This window comes from Urocitellus parryii, chromosome 3 (genome assembly GCF_045843805.1).
Source record: "Urocitellus parryii isolate mUroPar1 chromosome 3, mUroPar1.hap1, whole genome shotgun sequence".
In the NCBI taxonomy this organism is placed as follows: Eukaryota; Metazoa; Chordata; class Mammalia; order Rodentia; family Sciuridae; genus Urocitellus; species Urocitellus parryii.
Genome location: NC_135533.1, coordinates 134,540,444 through 134,559,418, shown reverse-complemented (window position 1 = coordinate 134,559,418; position 18,975 = coordinate 134,540,444). Strand labels below are relative to the sequence as shown.

Genomic DNA, 18,975 nt, shown 5'->3' with positions numbered 1-18,975 from the left:
CTGGGGGTTCCTAAACTTGGTCAGGGCCTGGGCATCTGCTCGGGGCTCCTGGTTGGTTTTTTTAGCTTCCCCACATGGCTGATGCCTTCCCAAGAACTAGGGGACTTGGGACATGCCTTCCTCCACCCAGATGGCTCGCTTTCCTAAACGTATCCTGGTTTTTAGGGGAATCCAGCAGTGGCATCAGCCGCGACGATTACATCAGCCAGGTGGCCAAGGACATCCAAAACAAGATGCCCAAGGTGTTTGACTTGGACCAGATCCGGAAGTACCTGGGTGTAGGGATCACGCCCACTGCGGTGGTGCTCTTGCAGGAGCTGGGGCGCTTCAACAAGCTCGTGACGAGGATGAGCAAGTCTCTGGCGGAGCTTCAGAGGGTGAGCTCTGCTCCCCGTGTGCCCAGATGTTGGCCTGCAGCTCCTGCATCTCTGCTGCAGTCTGCCTGTTGCTCTCGATTCCGCAACAGGCCCTGGCTGGAGAGGTCGGAATGAGCAATGAGCTAGATGATGTCGCCAGGTCTCTTTTTATTGGGCATATCCCTAATATCTGGAGGAAGCTGGCCCCGGACACCTTGAAGTCCTTGGGGAACTGGATGATCTATTTCCTGCGGCGGTTCAGCCAGTACACGCTGTGGGTAAGTGGGAGCCACCCTGCCTCCCTCAGCCGCCTCCCCACCCTTGTCCCCAGAAGCAACCTCTGCAGGAGTTAATATTGCCACAGGAATGTCCTTGGGTCCCACAAGCACGTGGGGCTCTTTTCCTGCGTCGTCTTTGACTCTGAAGCATCCCTTGCTCGCTTGGGCACCCTGTCTTGGGTGAGCCTCGAGCCTCGTTCTGGCCCAGCACACCCTAATCCCACTGGCTCTTTTTGGGAACTGAGGCATCACGCCTCACGGATATTTGGCATCCGCTCTCCTTCCGATGGGCGTCAAGGTGGTCACTTCCCGTGTGTTTCTGGTGGTGTGTTTGTGCAACATGCTGGCGCGCACGTCTGTGAATACTCACACCAGTGTATTCACGAGTCCATTCCAGCGGGGGAAGGGTTGAGGACTGTGCCTTCAGGTTTTGGTGGTCAGGAGGTTTTCTAGAGGAGGGGAAGCCACCTATATTTTGGGTCGCTGCCTCCCTGACAGGTGAAAACTGCAGTGGATTGTCTTGTTCTGCATTTCTCTAGCTGTGGTGGGCTGAATGTATCTTACAAGTTTCTGCACAGTCTGCGTTTATTTTTCTTGGGCTGTGTTTTGGTTCTCAGTTGTGCTGTTCCCGAGGACTCCATCTTTTCCGCTGGTGTTGAAGGGCTCCTTGTGGATCAGAGGAGTTGGCCTCTGGGCGCCAGGTTGTACGTGCTCCTCCAGCTCGTCCAGAGCCTTTTGACTTTGACTGTGGCACCCTTTCCTCAGAAGAGTTTTAGGTTTTCATGTGGTCAAACCTCAGTGGCCTGTAATGGTGCCTGGGCTTGGGGCTCCCCACCTGAAGATGATGAGAACCTTACTGGAAATTGATTGGGTCCTTCTGTGGCTCTGTTTGAACCCACCTGGAACGTGACGGTCCAGCTCCTTTCCCCAGTGGGCCACCAAAGCCAGCACCACCAATTTGCTGCCAAGGTGGAATACATCTTTTATCTTGTGCTGACCCTCCATGACCAGCTCTGACACTGGCGTCTGACAGTAGCCCTGGCTCCTACCACTTGCCTATTTCTCTCCAGGTCAATGAGGGTGAGCCCCCTGTGATGTGGCTGTCAGGGCTGCAAATCCCAGAGTCCTACCTCACAGCCCTGGTGCAGGCCACCTGCCGGAAGAATGGCTGGCCACTGGACCGGTCCACCCTGTTCACACAAGTGACCAAGTTCCAAGATGCAGAAGAGGTGAATGAGAGGGCAGGACAAGGTACGGTTGGCTTGCTAGGGAGTCTTGGCCTCTTATTTGGGGTTTCTCCCCAAGAGCCACCCAGAATTCAAAGGGCAGTTGCAGTGTGGGGCACGATAGGCTGGCCATGTTTAAAAATCGCTGTGTCCGTGTGCCCTTTCCTGCCGCCCAGGAGGGCCAGTACCTGTGTCCCTGAGAGCCGTGGAGCTAATGTCAGGGGAGGCCTGGATGCGATGCTAGCCTGTGGGAAATGAGCTCCTAGATCAGAATTAGTTCTTGCAAAGGTCACTGGGTGGCTTCCCTGTAAACCTCCAGGGGGCCAGGGATGGGGGAGCCAGAGGGCAGCATGGGCTAACTGTTGGAACCATTATATTATACCATGATTTCAGATCCCTAAGACATTGAGTACTGCTATGAAAATAATAGCTGAGATCACATTTCCCTGGGGCCTTGGCCAGAGGCCATTTAACTGCAAGGAGTGAACCCCGCTTGCTGCTTCATGAGAGGGGTTTAAGGTGCAGCTCCTAGGTGGCAGCGGCAGAAGCCCAGCCAGGGCTCAGAGGCAAGGCACGTATCTGGCTGCCACTCTCTGGGGCCAAAGGATTGTCTTTTTCATGTGCCTGCCACCCCAGAGAGCACTTTCTCTGCGGCTCCCTGGCCGCTGTGGCTCACCAGGAGCTGGGTTGCCAGCTCTGACGAGGTGCTACTCAACTCTGCAGCCTGAGCACCCATGGTGGTCTGAGGCTGCGTGCCCACCCTGTGCCCACTCCTTTGTGGCCCACTGTTCCTCTTACAAAGGCAGGCAGGCAGGGCAGAGGTGATGGAGAAAGGCCTGGCTGTGTTCCAGGCATGTGCAAGGAGGCGGGGCAGAGGTTGTGTGCCTGTTCCACCTGTGTGACCACTGGAGTGGCCACTGGCAGGGTGGCGGAGGCCTCCTTGATTATCTGGGCCTGTCCCTACTGTCTCCAGGGTGCTTTGTCTCGGGACTATACCTAGAAGGTGCTGACTGGGACATAGAAAGGGGATGTCTAATCAAGAGCAAACCCAAGGTGCTGGTTGTGGACCTGCCCATCCTGAAGATCATCCCCATTGAGGTGCACCGCCTGAAGCTGCAGGTGAAGCCTTCCTACTTCTCCAGCACCTTCCCTTCTGACCTGGGAGTAGATGAGGTGCTTTCCACAGTCAGGCCTTTGGAAACCTCTGTGGGGTTGGGGAAGCCTTGGGGACCTGATAACAGCCACGGGGGCATAGGAGTCAGGCTGCAGTTCAGACCTGAGGTGTGGGGACACCTTCCTCCCTTCCTGTGAAATTCTGCAGACACTGAGGCAGGAAGTAGTTGCATCTGGTTGGGCTGCAAGAGCCCCATGTGGCCTGGGCCAGGTCCCAGCTTTGAACCTCTCTCCAGCCCTGAGCTTCCTCCACCATGACTGCTCACCTGCCCTTCCCTTGCAGAACACCTTCCGGACGCCCGTCTACACCACCTCCATGAGAAGGAACGCCATGGGGGTCGGCCTGGTCTTCGAGGCCGACCTCTTTACCACCAGGCACATTTCTCACTGGGTGCTGCAGGGGGTCTGCCTCACCCTGAATAGCGACTAACCCTGGGGTGAAGGAAACCAGGGCAATGCGTGAGTTCTAGTCTTGAGTGCTGCTGCTCCCTGAAGAGCCCTCAGTCCTGTCGTTCCTTGGGGGGCCTTGGGGGCAGGGAGGATGACTCTGATTTTCCTTTCATTTAAAATCAGTATTTGAATCTTTTTCCATTAAATTAACTCAATGGTTGTATTTTTTAAATTGCTTTTAAAAAATATATACATATTTGTTTTTAGTTGCCAATGGACCTTTATTTATTTATATGCAGTGCTACGGATTGAGCCCAGGGCCTCATGGGCTAGGCAAATGCTCCACCCCCGAGCCCCTGCCCCAGCCCCAAATTGCTTTTTAAAGGATTCTCTGTATTGAGAAAGTCCACCCTAAGAGCCAGACTCCCACAGGGGCTTCTGTCCAAGCAGGGGCTCCTCTCAGAGGTGTCAGCCCAGAGGGCTGAAGCTATTGAGGGTCAGGCAGTGCCCCCGTGAGCTGATGCACATGACACCCAGTGTGTGACGGCCAGTCACCTGCGGCCATCTCCCCCCTCCAGCGCCCTCTTGCCTGCTGGGTCTGTGGGGCTGTTGAGCTCCTTGCCCAACCCACTGGGTCTGTGCACGGCTGGGTGCAGACTTAGCACCTCCAGGACCAGCAGCCATTGGTGCCCCTTCCTTCTGGGCCCAAGAGGCTGGCTCCAGGCCCAGCTGGAGAAGCTTTGCTTTTTCACCAGGGGAGGGGTGGCTGACAGCTAGTTGGACGAAAGACAAAAGTAGCTTCTCCAGAACTCTAGGGACTGGCACCAGGCAGCAGGATGGCTGTCCTTAACCATGGGCGCTCGCTCTCCCACCCGGGCTCCCTCCCGGCCCTCCCCCAGGTGGTTTAATAAAAGACACAGAACAGAAGGAAGGCAGGTTTAGAAAATAAAGTTTGTTGGGATCTGGAACATTTTGGGTAAGACTAACAAAAAATATGAACACACATTCAGGTTGTGGTGACATGAAGAGCAACGTCATCTTATTTAGTTCCTTTGGACATCTACATACAGCTGCTCGGTGATGAGTGCCGCCCGGGGGAGGAGGGAGGTGCGGGGTCTCTAGAGGGAGCAGCTGCTCCACAGGCTGCCCTGGAGGGTGGTCGAGGTTGCTGTGCGTGGCTGGCTGTACACTCAGGCGCGTGCCCGTCTGCTCCGAGGACATGGCGCAGTGTGCATCCTGTGGCCGGTGCCTGTCCACGAGTGCGCCTGGACGACACGGATTGGGCTTGGAAGCAAGCGGCTGGGCACGTGGGTGGTGGCCACAGCATTAGTAGATTATGCATTCTGCAGCAGGGACACGGTCGTATTGTGGCGTCTGCAGCGTGGGGCAGGAGGAGCAGGAGAGTTGGTGGACAGGTCTGAAAATAATTTGGCATGCGTGGGAGGTAAAGAAAAAGGTGCGGTGGGGTTCCCTGTGGTGCTCATGGTGCGTGGACAGTGCGGGCCACAGTCACACAGTTCTGTCCGTCCCTGAGTGCTTCCGCACTGCCTTGCCTCCGTTCACCTGGTCCACGGCCAGCGTCTCCACCTCGGGCTGGGGCTGTGGGGGGCTGGCATGGTGGATGCGATGGGCCACCCCGACGTGGGCCTTGTGTGGCTTCTCGCGGGCTGGGCTGTGCTGCCCGCCTGCTGCGCGGTCCGAGGCAATGGGTGGGATGACCAGCGGCCGCTCCTTGATGAGCTGGACCTCGGCCGCCTCCCGGGCCAGCAGGAATGGGGTGGGGTCGGGCATGGCGTCCACAGGCTCGCGCAGGAGGAGTTTGCGGCTCTCGGCCCCCAATCTGTAGACCTCCTCGAACTCGGGGTGCAGCGGGGTGGAGAGGCTCTTCTTCATGCGGCGGCGCGGTGTCTCAGGCAGCTTGTCTTTGGGGGGCGCGGGCTTGTAGCTGGCCAGCGGGGTGCCTCCAGCTGGGCTGGCGTCCGAGGTGCCACTGGAGCTCAGGAGCCTCTTCTTGGCAGCGTGCAGCTGCGCGGTCAGGTATGCCACGGTGCTGGCACGCTGCTCCAGCTCGGCCGACAGCAGGCTCAGCTTGTGGCTCTTCACCTTCAGCTCCTCCAGGTACTTCTTCTCCCGCTCCTTGAGGGTGTTCTCCAGCACTGCCATCAGGGCGCTCTTCTGCCCCAGCTCCTCCAGCAGCTGCCTGTTCTCGTCCTCCTTGGCCTTCAGCTGGGCCTCCAGGTCCTCACATCGTCTCTTCAGCTCAGCGCTTCTGGAAGAGCCGTCTCCTGCGAGGGAGTCAGGGGGCCAGAGTGAGAACCCTGCGAGCTGGACGGAGGCGGGCGAGCGCCAGGGCCGGGCGGCGGGAGGCCCTGCCCTCACCGATGGGGGCTCCCTGGGGCCCTCGGGGCTCCTAGTCACTGGGCTCGCTGCAAGAAGCCTGTCTCAGATCTTGAAAACACCGATGTTAAAGTGGGCCACTTCAGAGCACTGGCCTCACCAGGGGCTAGAGATTCAGCTGTTACCAGGTCCCCCTGCCTGTCACTCAGGAGCCACTTGTCAAGTGCCTGCTGCAAAGTGTTGTTTTGAAACTGAAATGTCAAGAGCACTGTCCAGTCTAACTCAGTAAGGTCTGATCTGAAGAGAAGGGAAGTCGGGCTGTTGCATCTCCCTGGCCAGGGGTCTCTCAGGCTTAGACGCCCCTGTGGAGCCCTACCCTAGCACTGTCTTGCGGCTACAGCCTGCCCCTAGGGACCTGCCCTCCACCCTCAAGCTTTGCTTCATACATGCTGACTCAGTGTCACAACAGTGTCCTCACCCCACTCCCATGCATCTGGCCCCTAGGAAGCAGGTGAGAGCTCTCTGGTTCTTTCTAGATGCTGAGAAACTCACCTTGGGTAGAGCATGGCCTCTGTGAAGGCCTGACAGACACGTGCACAGCCTGTCTCTGCTGGGTCTGCACATCCCCAGCTCTCCCTCACCTGTCCACAGGCTATGGACAGCCTCCTTGCTTTTCCTCCCCTCCTGGCTCACCGACAGCCTCTGTCAGGTGGCCAGTGGACATGTCTCTTCTCTGCCCCCTGCCACTGCTGCTTCCTGGCTGGGTGCTGCCTCCTCTCTGATCTCCTCCAACCCACCCTGTGCGGGGATGCTTGCTCCCCACCCTTCTACCCCCCATTAAAGCCTGCTCCTCCCTGCCTAGCAGAATGCACACTGCCGGCTGGCCTGCTAGTTCCTCCTGTCCGTGTCGTCTGCTCCCTCAGGACTCCCCTCCTTGGGCTGTCTTTATCGTGACCGCCATCATCGATCTAACTCCTGACCCACAGGCCCATCTTCTCATATGCCCCCAGGGCCTGCCTGGCGCCAGAGGCAGGCTGCATGTCTCCCTGGAGCCTCGGCTGCTTCCCAGGGCAGGTCTGTGTCCTGGCGCCCCCTGCCTAGCCACCACTTCTGCAGGACGTTCTGCCAGTTGGGCTCTGAACCATGTGAGGTGAGGCAGCCACACCTGCTCTGTGCCCAGCACTTGTGTGCTGTGAGCTCACCGCTGCGGAACACAGGTGTGCCTGTGCTTGTGCATGGTCACAAATGGCCTCCCCCGGGCAGGGCGGAGGCAATACTACCTCCCATAAGGTGTTTTGGGTTTTTTTGGCCGACAAGAAAAACAATGCATTCTGAAGTGCAGTTTTAGAGGTAAAGAGAGTGACCGACACATAAAGCCTCCTGTAAGACCTGGGCGCCTGGCTGCCTGGGCTGAGCCCCTGCTACTGAAATGCTGACCTCGACCACAGCGTTCAGACTCAGTGCCCACCCGTGTCCCACGTGGGGCCCTCACTCTCAGCCCCCACATGGACTGCTGGCCTTTGCCTCCCTCCCAGGCGGGTGTAACCTCTCCAGCTGGACATGAACATCCCAGGATTTGTCTTCCCCCAGGCCACACTGCAGAGGCCTGTCCGACACCACAGCCCGCCCTGGGCTCTGTACGTACAGGGCAGCTGAGGGGCAGCCCTGGACGGCAGGCCCTTGGGAGTCAGCCAGAAACCTAACTTTGGGGCCTATGGATGGAGACACAAGCCCAGAAATGTTAGAGACCTTGCCAAAGGCACACAACCCCTCTGTGACAGCCTGCCCCAATCCAGGGTCCTGGTAAGGTGTGCTCTGTGGCCACCCACCTCTGGCTGTTCTGCACTTTGTCCTTACCGTTCTTGAGACCAGCCACGCTATGCTGTTCTGGGGGCTGGCTTGGCACTCGGTGATGTTTCCTGGGCCACCTGGTTGCTACCAGGGGAGGAGCTGGTGCGACTGACCCTCCACACCACCCTTTCTAGAACTTTCATTTCCTGCGGTGGTAATTGCTTTGTCACCCAAAGCAGCATTTCCAGGCCTTCCTGAACACTCGTGACAGAGGCACCTCTTAAACACACAGGTCTGCAGCTCCTGCCAGACCTTGGGAATTGCCTGCAGGGCAGGCTCATTTATGACCTGCATCTTGAACTGCCTAGGGCTAGGCAAGTTTGGGATGCACTGAAGTGAGCTGCATCTCTGGGGAGGGAGATGCCTACCAGAGGCACCAGGAGGCTGCTGCAAGCCCTCCCCACCGCACCTCACACACATGGCTGAGAGCCAGCACTGCCAGTCATGTGGCCTTGGGTGGGTGGGTGCCCTTGGGGCAGGCTTGAGAACCACTAGACCAGCCCTGTGTTGCTGCAGATTAGTTTGGGCAGAGCCGGGAGGGGCAAGGACATCCAAGCTTCCAGGACATGGGTGGCGCTTTTCCAGAGGCTTCCATTATGGCAGGTTGAAGTAAGTCATGCAGAAATCCTGTTCTGAATTTCTGGGCCAGCTTCTGGCCTGGAGGCTGCAGGGGTGGTCCTGGGACCTTTCATCTGGAAGGCAGGCTCCTGTCCCAAGGCCTCTTCACCATACTCAAAATGGTGAGAGGAGCACTCAGGAGACAGGAACACAAGGATCAAAGTGGAAAAATTGGTGAGGATCTGACTCCAACCAAGGCCAACTGCACCCTGAAGCCTGGTTAGGCAGTGTCCCTTGGAGTGGGTCTGCACCTTCCCAGTCCTGCCCTGTGCTGGGAGCAGCTGTTTGCTATGCAGGAGGCCCTGGGAGGACCCTGGCTCCTGCCTCTTCTGCCTGCTGCCACTGGGCTGACACCGTGGGTGTCCCCAAGGGTTCTGGTTGGGGAAGTACTTCTGGGACTGTAGTCCAGAGAAAGGTGGTCTAGGGGCTGAGCCCAGCCAGGATGAAGACAGCCCTGGCACAGGGTCTGGGACTGCTCTGCCCCACGTTCCTCCTGGTCTCCTTTCTTTCTGGAGAAATCACTTCAGGTTTATTTCCTGATTATAGAAGATTGTATATTCACTGTGGAAAAATCAGAAAATCCAGAAAAGCATATAATAGATCTAAATAGATGTGTCAATGAAAAGGTAATCCATTCACTTGTCCCCCCCCACAGACAACTGAGAGCTCTGGCGACACATGCAGCCCTTCACAGAGCTGTGTTTTGCTCTAGGCACCCACGTGCAGCAGAGGCAATGATACCCACCGGCTTTTAGGGAGGCCCTTACCTGTCGGCTCAGAACTCTTCAGTGTCAACTCATATGTCAGATCTGAAAAGGAAAGTTCATACATCAGCTTCCTCGCCATTCCCCACCTTCCTCAGCTCTGCGGAGCAAGCAGGGCTCTAGGAGCCACGGGTGACAGCAGTAGTGCTGAGCCTGCTGGGCTTCAGGGACACTGCTTTCCCCAAAAGCCTCCTTCCCATCTGCCCCAGCCACACCCCAACAGTGCAAAATTGGGAGCAGCTCGCTCCACGTGTCCCGCAGGCTGTTCGGATTACGGTGTGAGCCACAGCCAGTCCTGCCAGTCCCCAGGATCCCAAGGCAGGCCTCAGGCTTCCTGCTCTTTGTGCTGAGGGAAGCATTCCAGGGGGCTCTGTGACAGGTGCTGAGCGCTACAGCAAAGGGCGGCTGGCTGCAGCGGGGCCCCTATGTTGAGGCTGCTCTGTGGGGCTCTGTGCCCCAGGGCGCGTCCCGCCTGCGTGCCCAGGTGTACCCGTGCAGTGCTGCTGCAGCCGCCTGATCTCCGCGTGCAGCCCCCTCAGCGTGCCCGCGTGCTCCCGCTGCAGGAACAGGAGGTTCTTCTGGGCACTTTGCAACTGGTTCTCCAGGTTTGTGGCTGCCATGCTGACATCCAGGTGACCTGCAGGAAACACAGACCTTGGTCACTGTCTCCATAATGAGGGTCCTGGGGCAGTGGCAGGAGGAGGGGCTGGAAGGCAGAGCCTGCGGGGGGGGGGGGGCCTCTGGCCCTCAGGGCTGTTCTGTCTTGTGACCCCTGTGCAGGGCTGGAGCTCCACTCTCAGGACACCTGCCTTGTGCCAGGCCTCGCCATGTGCACAGTGACACTAGGCTTGGTGAACAGAGTCACCCTGGGGGTCCAGGCCACTTCACAATCCTAGGAAGGAAACAGGCTGTGGGGAGTGGATGAGCAAGCCTGGGTCCCACAGCCAGTGTGGGACGAGTAGAGACTAAAATCCAGGGTCCCGATTCCAAGTTCCATGCTCTCCACACCTGGCCTCAGTGGGTAGGGACTGACCCAAAGTGCTGCTGGGAGAGCTCCTGAGAGGGAGGCAACAACTCGGCCTTCCAAAGCACATGGTGCAGGGACTGGGCTGCTGGTTCCTTCAGGTGGCACCCGGAGCTGGCCAGGTGTCGGGGCAACAGTGGGCAGAACTCTGAGGGACACCCCTGCAGTGGGCAAAGCTGAGAGCAGCCCGGCCCTTCCTGGGAATATCTTGTGGGCCACATGGTGGCTTCAGGAGTCTGGGGTCTGTCCCCAGTCCCTGCCCGCTCCCCACCCCAGGCTCACTCAGGGCCTGATTTTCTGCCTTACTGTAACTTGAGAAATGCGGTGAAGTCAATCTTTCTGGAAAACCTAGCAAAGTAATTCAAGACGCCTTGCAAAGCACTGAGAGTGCTAAGGACAGAATGTGGGCTGGGAGCCTGGGAGCGAGCCCTGCAGACACGGATGGTTCTGCAAAGCAGGTCTGCAAGGGCGTCTTTCCTGGTTTGCTCTGCCAGAGAACCCTCCCTACAGGACCTGCCATTTCTCAAATGCTTCCAGGGTGTAACATCTGTGGGGTGGTGTGAGGGGCACCATCCCGTCATGACAGCTCAGCATTTGGTTTAGGAGATGACAGCACACCCAGGCTATCACCACTTTGGATGACACCGACTGCTCTTTGTTAATTGTAAGGCCAGCAATATATTCCCGTTCTGGCTCTGGAGCCAAGAGGGGTTCATCACTGGAACCTCAGGTATGCACTCCATTCACACAGGCCACTCGGCACAGGGGCCATGTGCCCCTCCCCGGGGGGCAAGCTGGAAAACACGGAGCACACAATTCACACGGTCACCAGAGCTGGAGGAGTGGAAACGACACACCCTCAAAAGAACCACGATAAACACAAACAGGAGGACATCAGAGTTAGGGAAAGATGACGAGGGACAGCAGAGACAAATGGGAGAGGCCAGTCGAGCTCTGAGGGCATGTCACCTGCTGTGCTTCTAGGATTTTCCAAAGAGAAGTCTCCACTGTTGTGTAGAAGAGGCAGGTGTGAGGAGGCTCACGTCAGCGCAGTTCAGAGGAGTGGAGAGGAACCAGACTCCGACCTCAGGGAGCCTGCGAGGCAACTTCCAGTTGAGTTTCAGGCCTTGACCCCACGGAGCTGCCTGGTGGCTCATGATGGCGGTGTTTGAAGCACACAGGACGCTGCTGGGCAGAGCTGGGGCAGTCTCTTGGCAGTGCAGCAAGGCTTCTGTGCCGTGGCAATAAGCTCCCGGAGTGCAGGGCCGCCTGCCCAGGCGCTAATTTCCGAGTGGAACCCCACAGGTCCCAAGACCCTCATGCTGCCTGCTTAGCAGGTGGCCTCATTACCTCATTGCCATGCCCCCTCAGTACCTGAGACGTTGGGGGTTGAGACATGGTGGAGCATTCACCACGGAGCCCCAGAGGGTCGGCGTGGTGGATGAAGGCCCAGATAGATTCAGGGTGCCCACCGCAGACGAAGGTGGCCTCCTGTGGCTGCAGCGACAAGGTCACAGAGCGCGTCTTGGGTCAGAAGAGCACACGTAGCAGTTTCTACCTCGAGCGCCCAGCTTGGTCTCTCTGTGCCGTTGGGGCCACAACAGTTCACAGTCCTTTGCTCCCCAGAGGCAGTGTGTCCTGGACACCGGCCTCCTCTGCTCATGAGGTCCTGTCTCTGCAGCAGGTAACCGGCCCCACGGGGTGCGACACCCAGCTCTGCCGTCTCCCCCCAGGACTCCAGCGGCAGCCAGGGAAGAGGCCCTCAGGACCGGGCTACCCGACCATGGCTGGAAGAGCCTCATCTGCGGCTTTCTCTGAGGTAAATTCATGGGTCCGAACCTTCTCCTCACCTACAGTTCATTCTCCATGTCCAGAAAATTAAGTCTTGAGAAGGTTCCAGGCCACATTTTGTGGAGATGGCTCTGAAGCCCTGGCTGACTGTCTCTGGGGAGACTTCTGCCATCATTCCTAGTGACAACGTGCCCTTAATGGAAGGCCTCAGAGATGCAGGGCCTGCGTCACTGACTGCTCTCTGTCAGCATGGGGACAGATGGCCCATCCACAGCGAGTTAATTCTCCCCGATCCAGGCAATGTTCCTTCCTCTCTTCAGGACACTCATGTATAAATGATGACCTAATGATTTTCATAATGGACCATCTCTCCTATGAGGACATGAAGTGCTGCTCCACACTGAGGTCATGCATTTCACAGTCCTCCTCCGAGGGAGAAGAGAAGGCCCCGTGGACACCCCCTACCCCGCGTGCACCGGAGCTGTGCAGCCGCCCCGCCGTAGGGCCACCTGCAGCACTGCACACCCCCTGAGAAGCCGGTCCCTCTGCACCCAGGTCAGGAATCACAAAATCCAAAAGGACCTGCTGACCATCTCTAGAGACACGGGGTCCTGCCCCTCCTGTCGGCTTCCCAGGCAGCGGGTGAAGGTGGGCGTTCAGGGCCCAGTTGGTGCCTCCCCACAGCAGCAGGCTGGCTTAGGAAGAAAGGGTGGGGTGTCCCCCAGCACTCGCTCTGTCCAGGGCCAGGGGCACGCTCACCCTCATCCTCTCCAAGGCCAGGCTGAGTCAGCGACAAGGCTGTCCTGTCAGGAACAGGGGCGGCTCTTGGCTCAGCCAGGCCAGTCCCATCTGCTCCCCTCTTCAAGCTACACCCTTTCCTCAGCACCTCCCCGTGTGCACCCCCTCACCCATGCTTTCGTCCCAAGCACAACTCTGCTCACACTTCATCCCTCCATGCTCCTGGGACAGAGGCCCACAGGTCCAGAGGCTCACCTGGTCGCCTGCCCCACTCAGCCCCACCAGCACTGTGTCCTGTGTCCTGGCACCTGCCATACCCTCCAACACAGGGCTTCTGCACAGCCTGTTTCCTCTGCCAGGACCGCCCCGGGCAGACCCCCCTACCCTCTCACCAGTCAGCTAGGTTCCTGCTTCACATCTGAACTCATGCACGACATGCGCAAGTCCAAGGACCTCATCCTGCTCCAGGTCGGTGTTGAGAGGAGGGCTGAACCCGAATCATGCCGCAGTAACAAGAAGCACTGACAGGGCTGGGCTCTGGCTCAGAGGTATCATGTTTGCCTAGAATACGGGAGGCACTGGGTTCGAGCCTCAGCACCACATAAAAATAAATAAATAAAGTTATGTCCATCTACTACTAAAAAAAAAAAAAGAGGCATCATGACAGCACTGACCAGAGCACGGGCTCACTGTGATCCCTCAGAGTGGGGAACTGGCGTGTTCTCAGGCTATCAAAAGCAGGCCTCTCTTTCAGCTGAACACAGTCTATGGAGACAGGGTAATAATTTTAGAATCTGGAAAAACAGCACCTAGCACCAGGTGGGAGTTGTCAGGTAGTTGTAACAAGCTATTTTGGGTGCTAGTCATGAATAAGTGATAACCACTCACAGCAGGCCTCTCCCACCCGGACAGGAGGCACCTGAGCCCTGTGCACCCTCTGTGCTTTCTGCAAGGCCCTGTCCTGCTGGGCACTGCCTGCTCTCGAGCTGGCATCTCAGCGCGAGCTCAAGGACCTCTGGGGGCTTTCTGTACAGCTTCGGTGTCCTCCAGCCATCAGGGACACCAGGGCTGGCAGGGGACAGGGGCAGCAGCTGTGGTGGTGAGACGAGAGGGGGAGAGGGTCTTCCTAGCAGGAAGGTGGTGCTCCATGTGGCCTCATAAAGCCCAGGTGGAGGAAGTCTGCAGCCCTCCAACAACCTGTCTCCAAAGCAAGAAACTGAGGCCCATGGATCGCAGTGGAAACCAGGAGAACCTTGGGAGGGGCCAGCGTGCCTGGGGCCAAGGCTGAGTAGGGCTGAGTCTCAGTTGTGGAAGCAGCTGGCTAGAAGGAGGCTTCCAGGCTCAGTGCAGTGGGGGGTAGGGGAGAGGGTGTCTGGCTTACAGCAGGTGCCTAATAAATGTTGGCTGTATTACTTCTCTAAATATTAGCCCATAGTTCTATAAATACACTCCTAGGCTGCTCTTATCGCCCCACCAGGGTGGTTCCTGAGCATCATCTCAGTATGGAAATGAGCTAGCAAAGAAGCTCCATTACTTCCACAGAGGGAAATGCAGATAGATGCATTTTTTGGCGGCCTTTACCCTCCAGTTTCACTAGAGAGGAGCCATTCAGGGAAGGAATAGAGAGTCAGGCTGAGCCAAGTGCCCTCGGGGACAGATAAACCTACTTCTTCCTTTGAAATAATCTATAGTACTCCACAGGGGGCTGAAAGTGGCCCAAGGATAATTAGGCCAGGACTCTCATCCTTGGTTTAAGAAAGGAACCTCCCACTTCAGAAAGGAACTTGCACTGAGGGATTCTAAATTCACAATAACCTGCATAAAATAACCATTGTAAGTTGCAGGACCTACTCCCCCACTTGTATTTAAGCAAAGGATTGAAAGTCCCAAAAAGCTAGGCCCACAAGACAAAGGACACCACTTCAAAGACGGGTAAGCATTTGAAAATGATCCCAGAAACATTTTGGTTAAAAAAAAAGAGTGGACACCACTAGAGAGTGGAAATAAAAGTGTTGAAAACAAAGGGGCAATTATTTTTTAAAGGGACAAAATCTCATTTATGAATTGTTCTTCAATAATTAGGGTTTTGTTGTTTTCTCTTTTTAACCTAATAAAAACAGGTGTGGCTGCAAGCCTAGCATGAGATTCAGTCTCAGGTTCTAGTCCTGCCTTCGCCGGGTTTCAGGCTGTGAGCTCTCTGGGGGCCTCATCTTTCTCTTTAAAACCTGAGACCCAGAGAACTATGACCCAGTCCTGGAAGGACACACACAGATTTTTCAATACACACTTTCCAGTATGCCAGGCCTGTTGTGATGAAGGGGGAAGGAACTGCCCTTGGGCTCTCCAGACCCAGCACGGGTGAGGTTCTGGGCTCCCCTGCTCTCCGACTAGACAGCAATCTTTATAGGCAGGTCTCCAAAGACGGACAGAGGAAAACTCCCGTAGAAACAACCAACCAATCAAAAAAGTCTTATATTTTGCGAGCTATTCCACCAGAGGGCCCTGAACGTCCGTCGGGAAGGGAGGAGGCATGGTCACCCAGACCGTGCAATGATTAAAATACTGTGGATCTTTATTTATTGACAAGGAAATAGGTCTATGATAAGTTTAAAAAGGAAAGGATATTAAAAGTCGTATGTATAATATATAAGTAGTGACAAGATCTAGAATGAAAACACCCGAGTGCTCTGAGTGTTTAGATGGTGGGTTATGGGTCCCTTTCATGTCTTAATAATCTGATTTGGTACCACCTACAGCTTCTTCTGTGGTGCACATATATGTATTACTTTATTGTCAGAAGAAGTTATAAAGCAGTTTCTGTTTAAAAAGTTAATCACTAAGCATCCTCTACAAGGGGTGACCTGCATCTTCATAATGCTGTTCCAGAGGAATCTTGGATTGCTAGGACCCCGACTGGTATGGCAGAATTGGCAAGAACCAATGGAAAGCAGCTTTTACAAAAGCACAACTTAGTATCCCCCACGATATGCAGAAAATGACAACAAGAGAGCACTTGGGGGCCTCCCCTGCCCTGCATGACACATTCCTGTAGTTCTGTGACATTACCCGTCCTACCCACGGTTTTTAGGCACTAGTAGCCGTTTCCTTCTGGGAGAATGGACGGCCTGAATTAAGGCTGTAACGGGCAGGCAGACCCAGACTGATTCAGCCTGCCCGAAGTCTGCCCCACCAGGTCTTCAGGATGGGTTTATTCATGTCCCCTGCATTTGATGGTCACTTTCTGTGTTTCTATTTAAAAACCATGTCCAGTGTCTGTGTGCAGCTAAGGGCTTGGCCCCTCTGTGTGAAAATGTCTCACAAAGCAAGTGAGTTTGTAGAGCAGGTGCTCTGGGGTGCCCCTTAGTGGGCTGCACAGGCCAAACAGGCTCATATACGGGCTCCCACAGTCTGTCACACAGTGCCCGCTGGGTCTCCCTGGGCCTCATGGAGTAAGGGCCACCCACTACCAGGAGCCAGCACCCTGTGGAAGCCCCACCCTGGGAGGCAGCAACACCAGCACACTGCCTCCCGATCTCAGCACTGGAAGAGAATTCCTCAGAGGGAAGCTGTGTCTGGGGGAGGCAGCCGAGGGGTGGGCAGGGCTGTGGGGCTGTCCAGGTCTTTCCTGCTCCTGCACCCTCCTCCTACCTTTCCTGGGCAGCTCCCAGGATAAGCACCCTCCAGGGAGCACCCAAACGCCTTGTTTTATAAACTGGAGCCAAAAGCATTTGCTACTTCATACAAAAGTCATTTGTGAACTGTTAACAAGCTGTTGCTGCACCAGGAGGGGCCTGAGCCACCAGCTGAAGGATGTCACCTCCTTCCATGGAGGGGTAAAGACCCAGGTCACGTCTAATTAGCACTTCCCTGTCCACATGCACCGTGATCATCCCAGGTGTGACAACCTGGTCAATAACCATAGCTGTGCTGATCCTGAGTGCCAACTGCCCTTCACAAGGATGAAATGGGAACGACTTCTCAAATCTTGGTGTTTGATGACTACAATCTAAATTGTAGCCCCTGGGTCAAGAAGGTGTGTTCATTGCTTTTAAACACTATAATGCTGAATGAATGAACCAGTTCAACTGACTTAGCTGATGAGCTGTTCTGTTATTTTGTGGGCCTGCCTAATCACACAGGTTCTGAGAAAAGAAAAGAATTCATTCGCTGAAGCTCTGTGCACTTCAAGTTAGTCATACTTTTTCCTTTGTTATTTACAAAACGTGAAACAACCAATGGTTTCATGAGCTGTGGTAGAAAGTCCTTAGCTAAACTGGGCATCTAAGAGGATGATTGTCAGAGAGAAGAGAATTTGTCCTGGGATGCAGTCAAAAAAGCTCTGCCTGAACCCAGCCCTGGCATTGTGTTCCATGTTAGACTTCAATCATGCCACCCAGTAGAGCCAGGCAGCTCCTCTGACTCGCCGCTCTGCAAATGGGCTCATAGATGGCCTCAGAAGAGCTGGAATGGAGGGACATTAGAGATCTTTGACATTATTAAGATAGTTCAACAGTGACCACCAACTCAATAAGGTTACCATGGCCGGGCATTTCACTGTAGTGATCACACACCTTCTGGTGATCACCAGGAGGGCATTTTTTATTAGAAATTTATTTCTTTGGAATCACGCAGTTTGAGTGAATGCCAATATTGTTTTAGTTAGCTTTTGCATTGCTGTGATCCAAATACCCGACAAGAACAACTTAGAGAAAGGGAAGTTTACTTGGGGCTCACAGTTTCAGAGGTCTCATCCATAGATGGCTGACTCCATTGCTCTGGGCTCACACACCCCGGGTGGGGAATGGCCCAGTGGAGGAAAGCTCTCAACTCAGGCTGGGGCAGGGTGTGGGGGGAAGGGGCTTTGGGAAGAACCACCCTTCCAGGGCACACCCCAGTGACCTCTCCTCCAGCCACACTCCACCTGCCTACAGTTAGAGTTTGGTTCATTCAAACTAGGATGGAGTCATTAGGTCACAGCTCTTACCATCCAAGCATTTCATCTGGAAACACTCCTGCATTAACAGGAGCTTCTGGGGGACACCTCATATCCAAACTGTAACAAATATCTTTAAAGGAAAGAGAGCTTATTCTTTTAGAAGGCATTTACCATGTCCCTAGACCTCCATTTCTGAAAGCTTTTTCTGTTGGCTTCAGCACGTCCACTCACGGCTGCTTGACCCTTCGGCTTTCCATCTGGTGACCTGACACCCCGACATGGAAGACTCGGGTCTTGAAAAGTCTCCTTCCCGTGAACTTCCCGTGCTGTGGGGAGTAAATGAGGCCCCTGCACTGGTGGCATTGCGGACTGACTCGCGCAGAGTTCCTTCTGCTCACAATTGCTCTTTGTGGTGTCAGAGAACAAGGGAACCCTGGGCTCGTGGATTCCAGGTCTTTGTCATCCGTGCATCAAGTTCCGGGGAGGAGGGAAAACTCCCCCAAAACAGCTGTGTGTGAAGAAGGCCTGTCATTTAGAACACACAAGGAATCCAAGACCAGAGGTGGGGACCAGCGCTCGAGTGCGGTATGGCAAGGCTGGCGCTTGTGCAGGAGACTTCAGGGCTTGTCTTTGCAACCAAATTGAATCCAGCTAACCCAGCAGCACCATGTGCTGCTCAGGGAAGAGTAGGAAATGGGGGTGGGGGAGGGCTGGGAGGAGGAGAAACAAGAAAGGGAGCTTCGCTCACACTCATGGGGAATTTTCAAAAAGACTGGGAGGCTAGCCAGTATTCTCGTATCCTGAGGGTCCCCAACCTTGTAAAAGGTCACTTTTTCCATTTGTACAAGTACCTTTGTCTTGTTTTCCTCTCATATTGGACCTCAGCTTCCACAATGGGACTCATCACACCCGTGAGGGGTGATGCTCCTTCAGGGTACTTTTACCTGCCCTGTGTGTCTGCACTCTGGAACTCAGCCATTTTGGTCTGGAGCGCCCAGGGTTTCCACTGAGTTCAACATTTGTAGGGGGGCATTTGAACTCCTTCTGGTTGGCACAACTCTGGCCACGCCTGGGGGTCAGTCAGGGGCTATGAAGGTGCTTTCTCCCAGTATTCAGGACGGGTGGATGGATGATCACCACAGGTCAACCCCATGCAGCAGCTGCTACACCCATGCCCAGTAACACCTTTTGTTGGCCCTTCCTGCCTTTCAAGGGTGTGATCACTGCCCTGTGTAGCATGAATTGTGACCATGTCCCATGACAACCAATTCTGTCCCAACATGGCTTCTGGGTCTCAGGCATCTGGGCAAGAAATGACACAAGGACAGTTTTTAAATCTCAAAAAGTTGCAAGTAACTAATAAAAATTAGTGACAATGGCTACTTACCAGTGTCTGTGTGCCAGGCTCAGAGTCACCTCGTTTCTGTGATGATCATGCGAGAGAATTGAGCTCAGCAGACAGAGCACCTGACTCCACTTCCAGACACTGAGAG

The 18,975-nt window shown here is 55.3% G+C and overlaps 2 protein-coding genes across 7 annotated transcripts in view; one reads left to right on the top strand and one right to left on the bottom strand.

The window, feature by feature from the left end:
• Dnah10 (dynein axonemal heavy chain 10) overlaps positions 1-3,463 on the top strand; it is a 114,029-nt gene extending 110,566 nt beyond the window's left edge. Inside the window, exons 75-79 of the mRNA XM_077796086.1 lie at positions 166-377; positions 467-634; positions 1,705-1,885; positions 2,834-2,979; positions 3,317-3,463. Coding sequence (XP_077652212.1) covers positions 166-377; positions 467-634; positions 1,705-1,885; positions 2,834-2,979; positions 3,317-3,463 — 854 coding nt within the window. The remainder of the gene's footprint in view (positions 1-165; positions 378-466; positions 635-1,704; positions 1,886-2,833; positions 2,980-3,316) is intronic.
• An 877-nt stretch (positions 3,464-4,340) lies between these two features.
• Positions 4,341-18,975, bottom strand: part of Ccdc92 (coiled-coil domain containing 92) — a 27,898-nt gene continuing 13,263 nt past the window's right edge. For all 6 annotated transcript variants that reach the window (XM_026402944.2, XM_026402942.2, XM_026402946.2 and 3 more), the window contains 3 exons: positions 9,484-9,630; positions 8,997-9,038; positions 4,341-5,708 (listed from right to left, as the gene is read on the bottom strand). In XM_026402944.2, the coding sequence (XP_026258729.1) occupies positions 4,933-5,708; positions 8,997-9,038; positions 9,484-9,613 (948 nt within the window). In that variant the 5' untranslated portion in view covers positions 9,614-9,630 and the 3' untranslated portion in view covers positions 4,341-4,932. The remainder of the gene's footprint in view (positions 5,709-8,996; positions 9,039-9,483; positions 9,631-18,975) is intronic.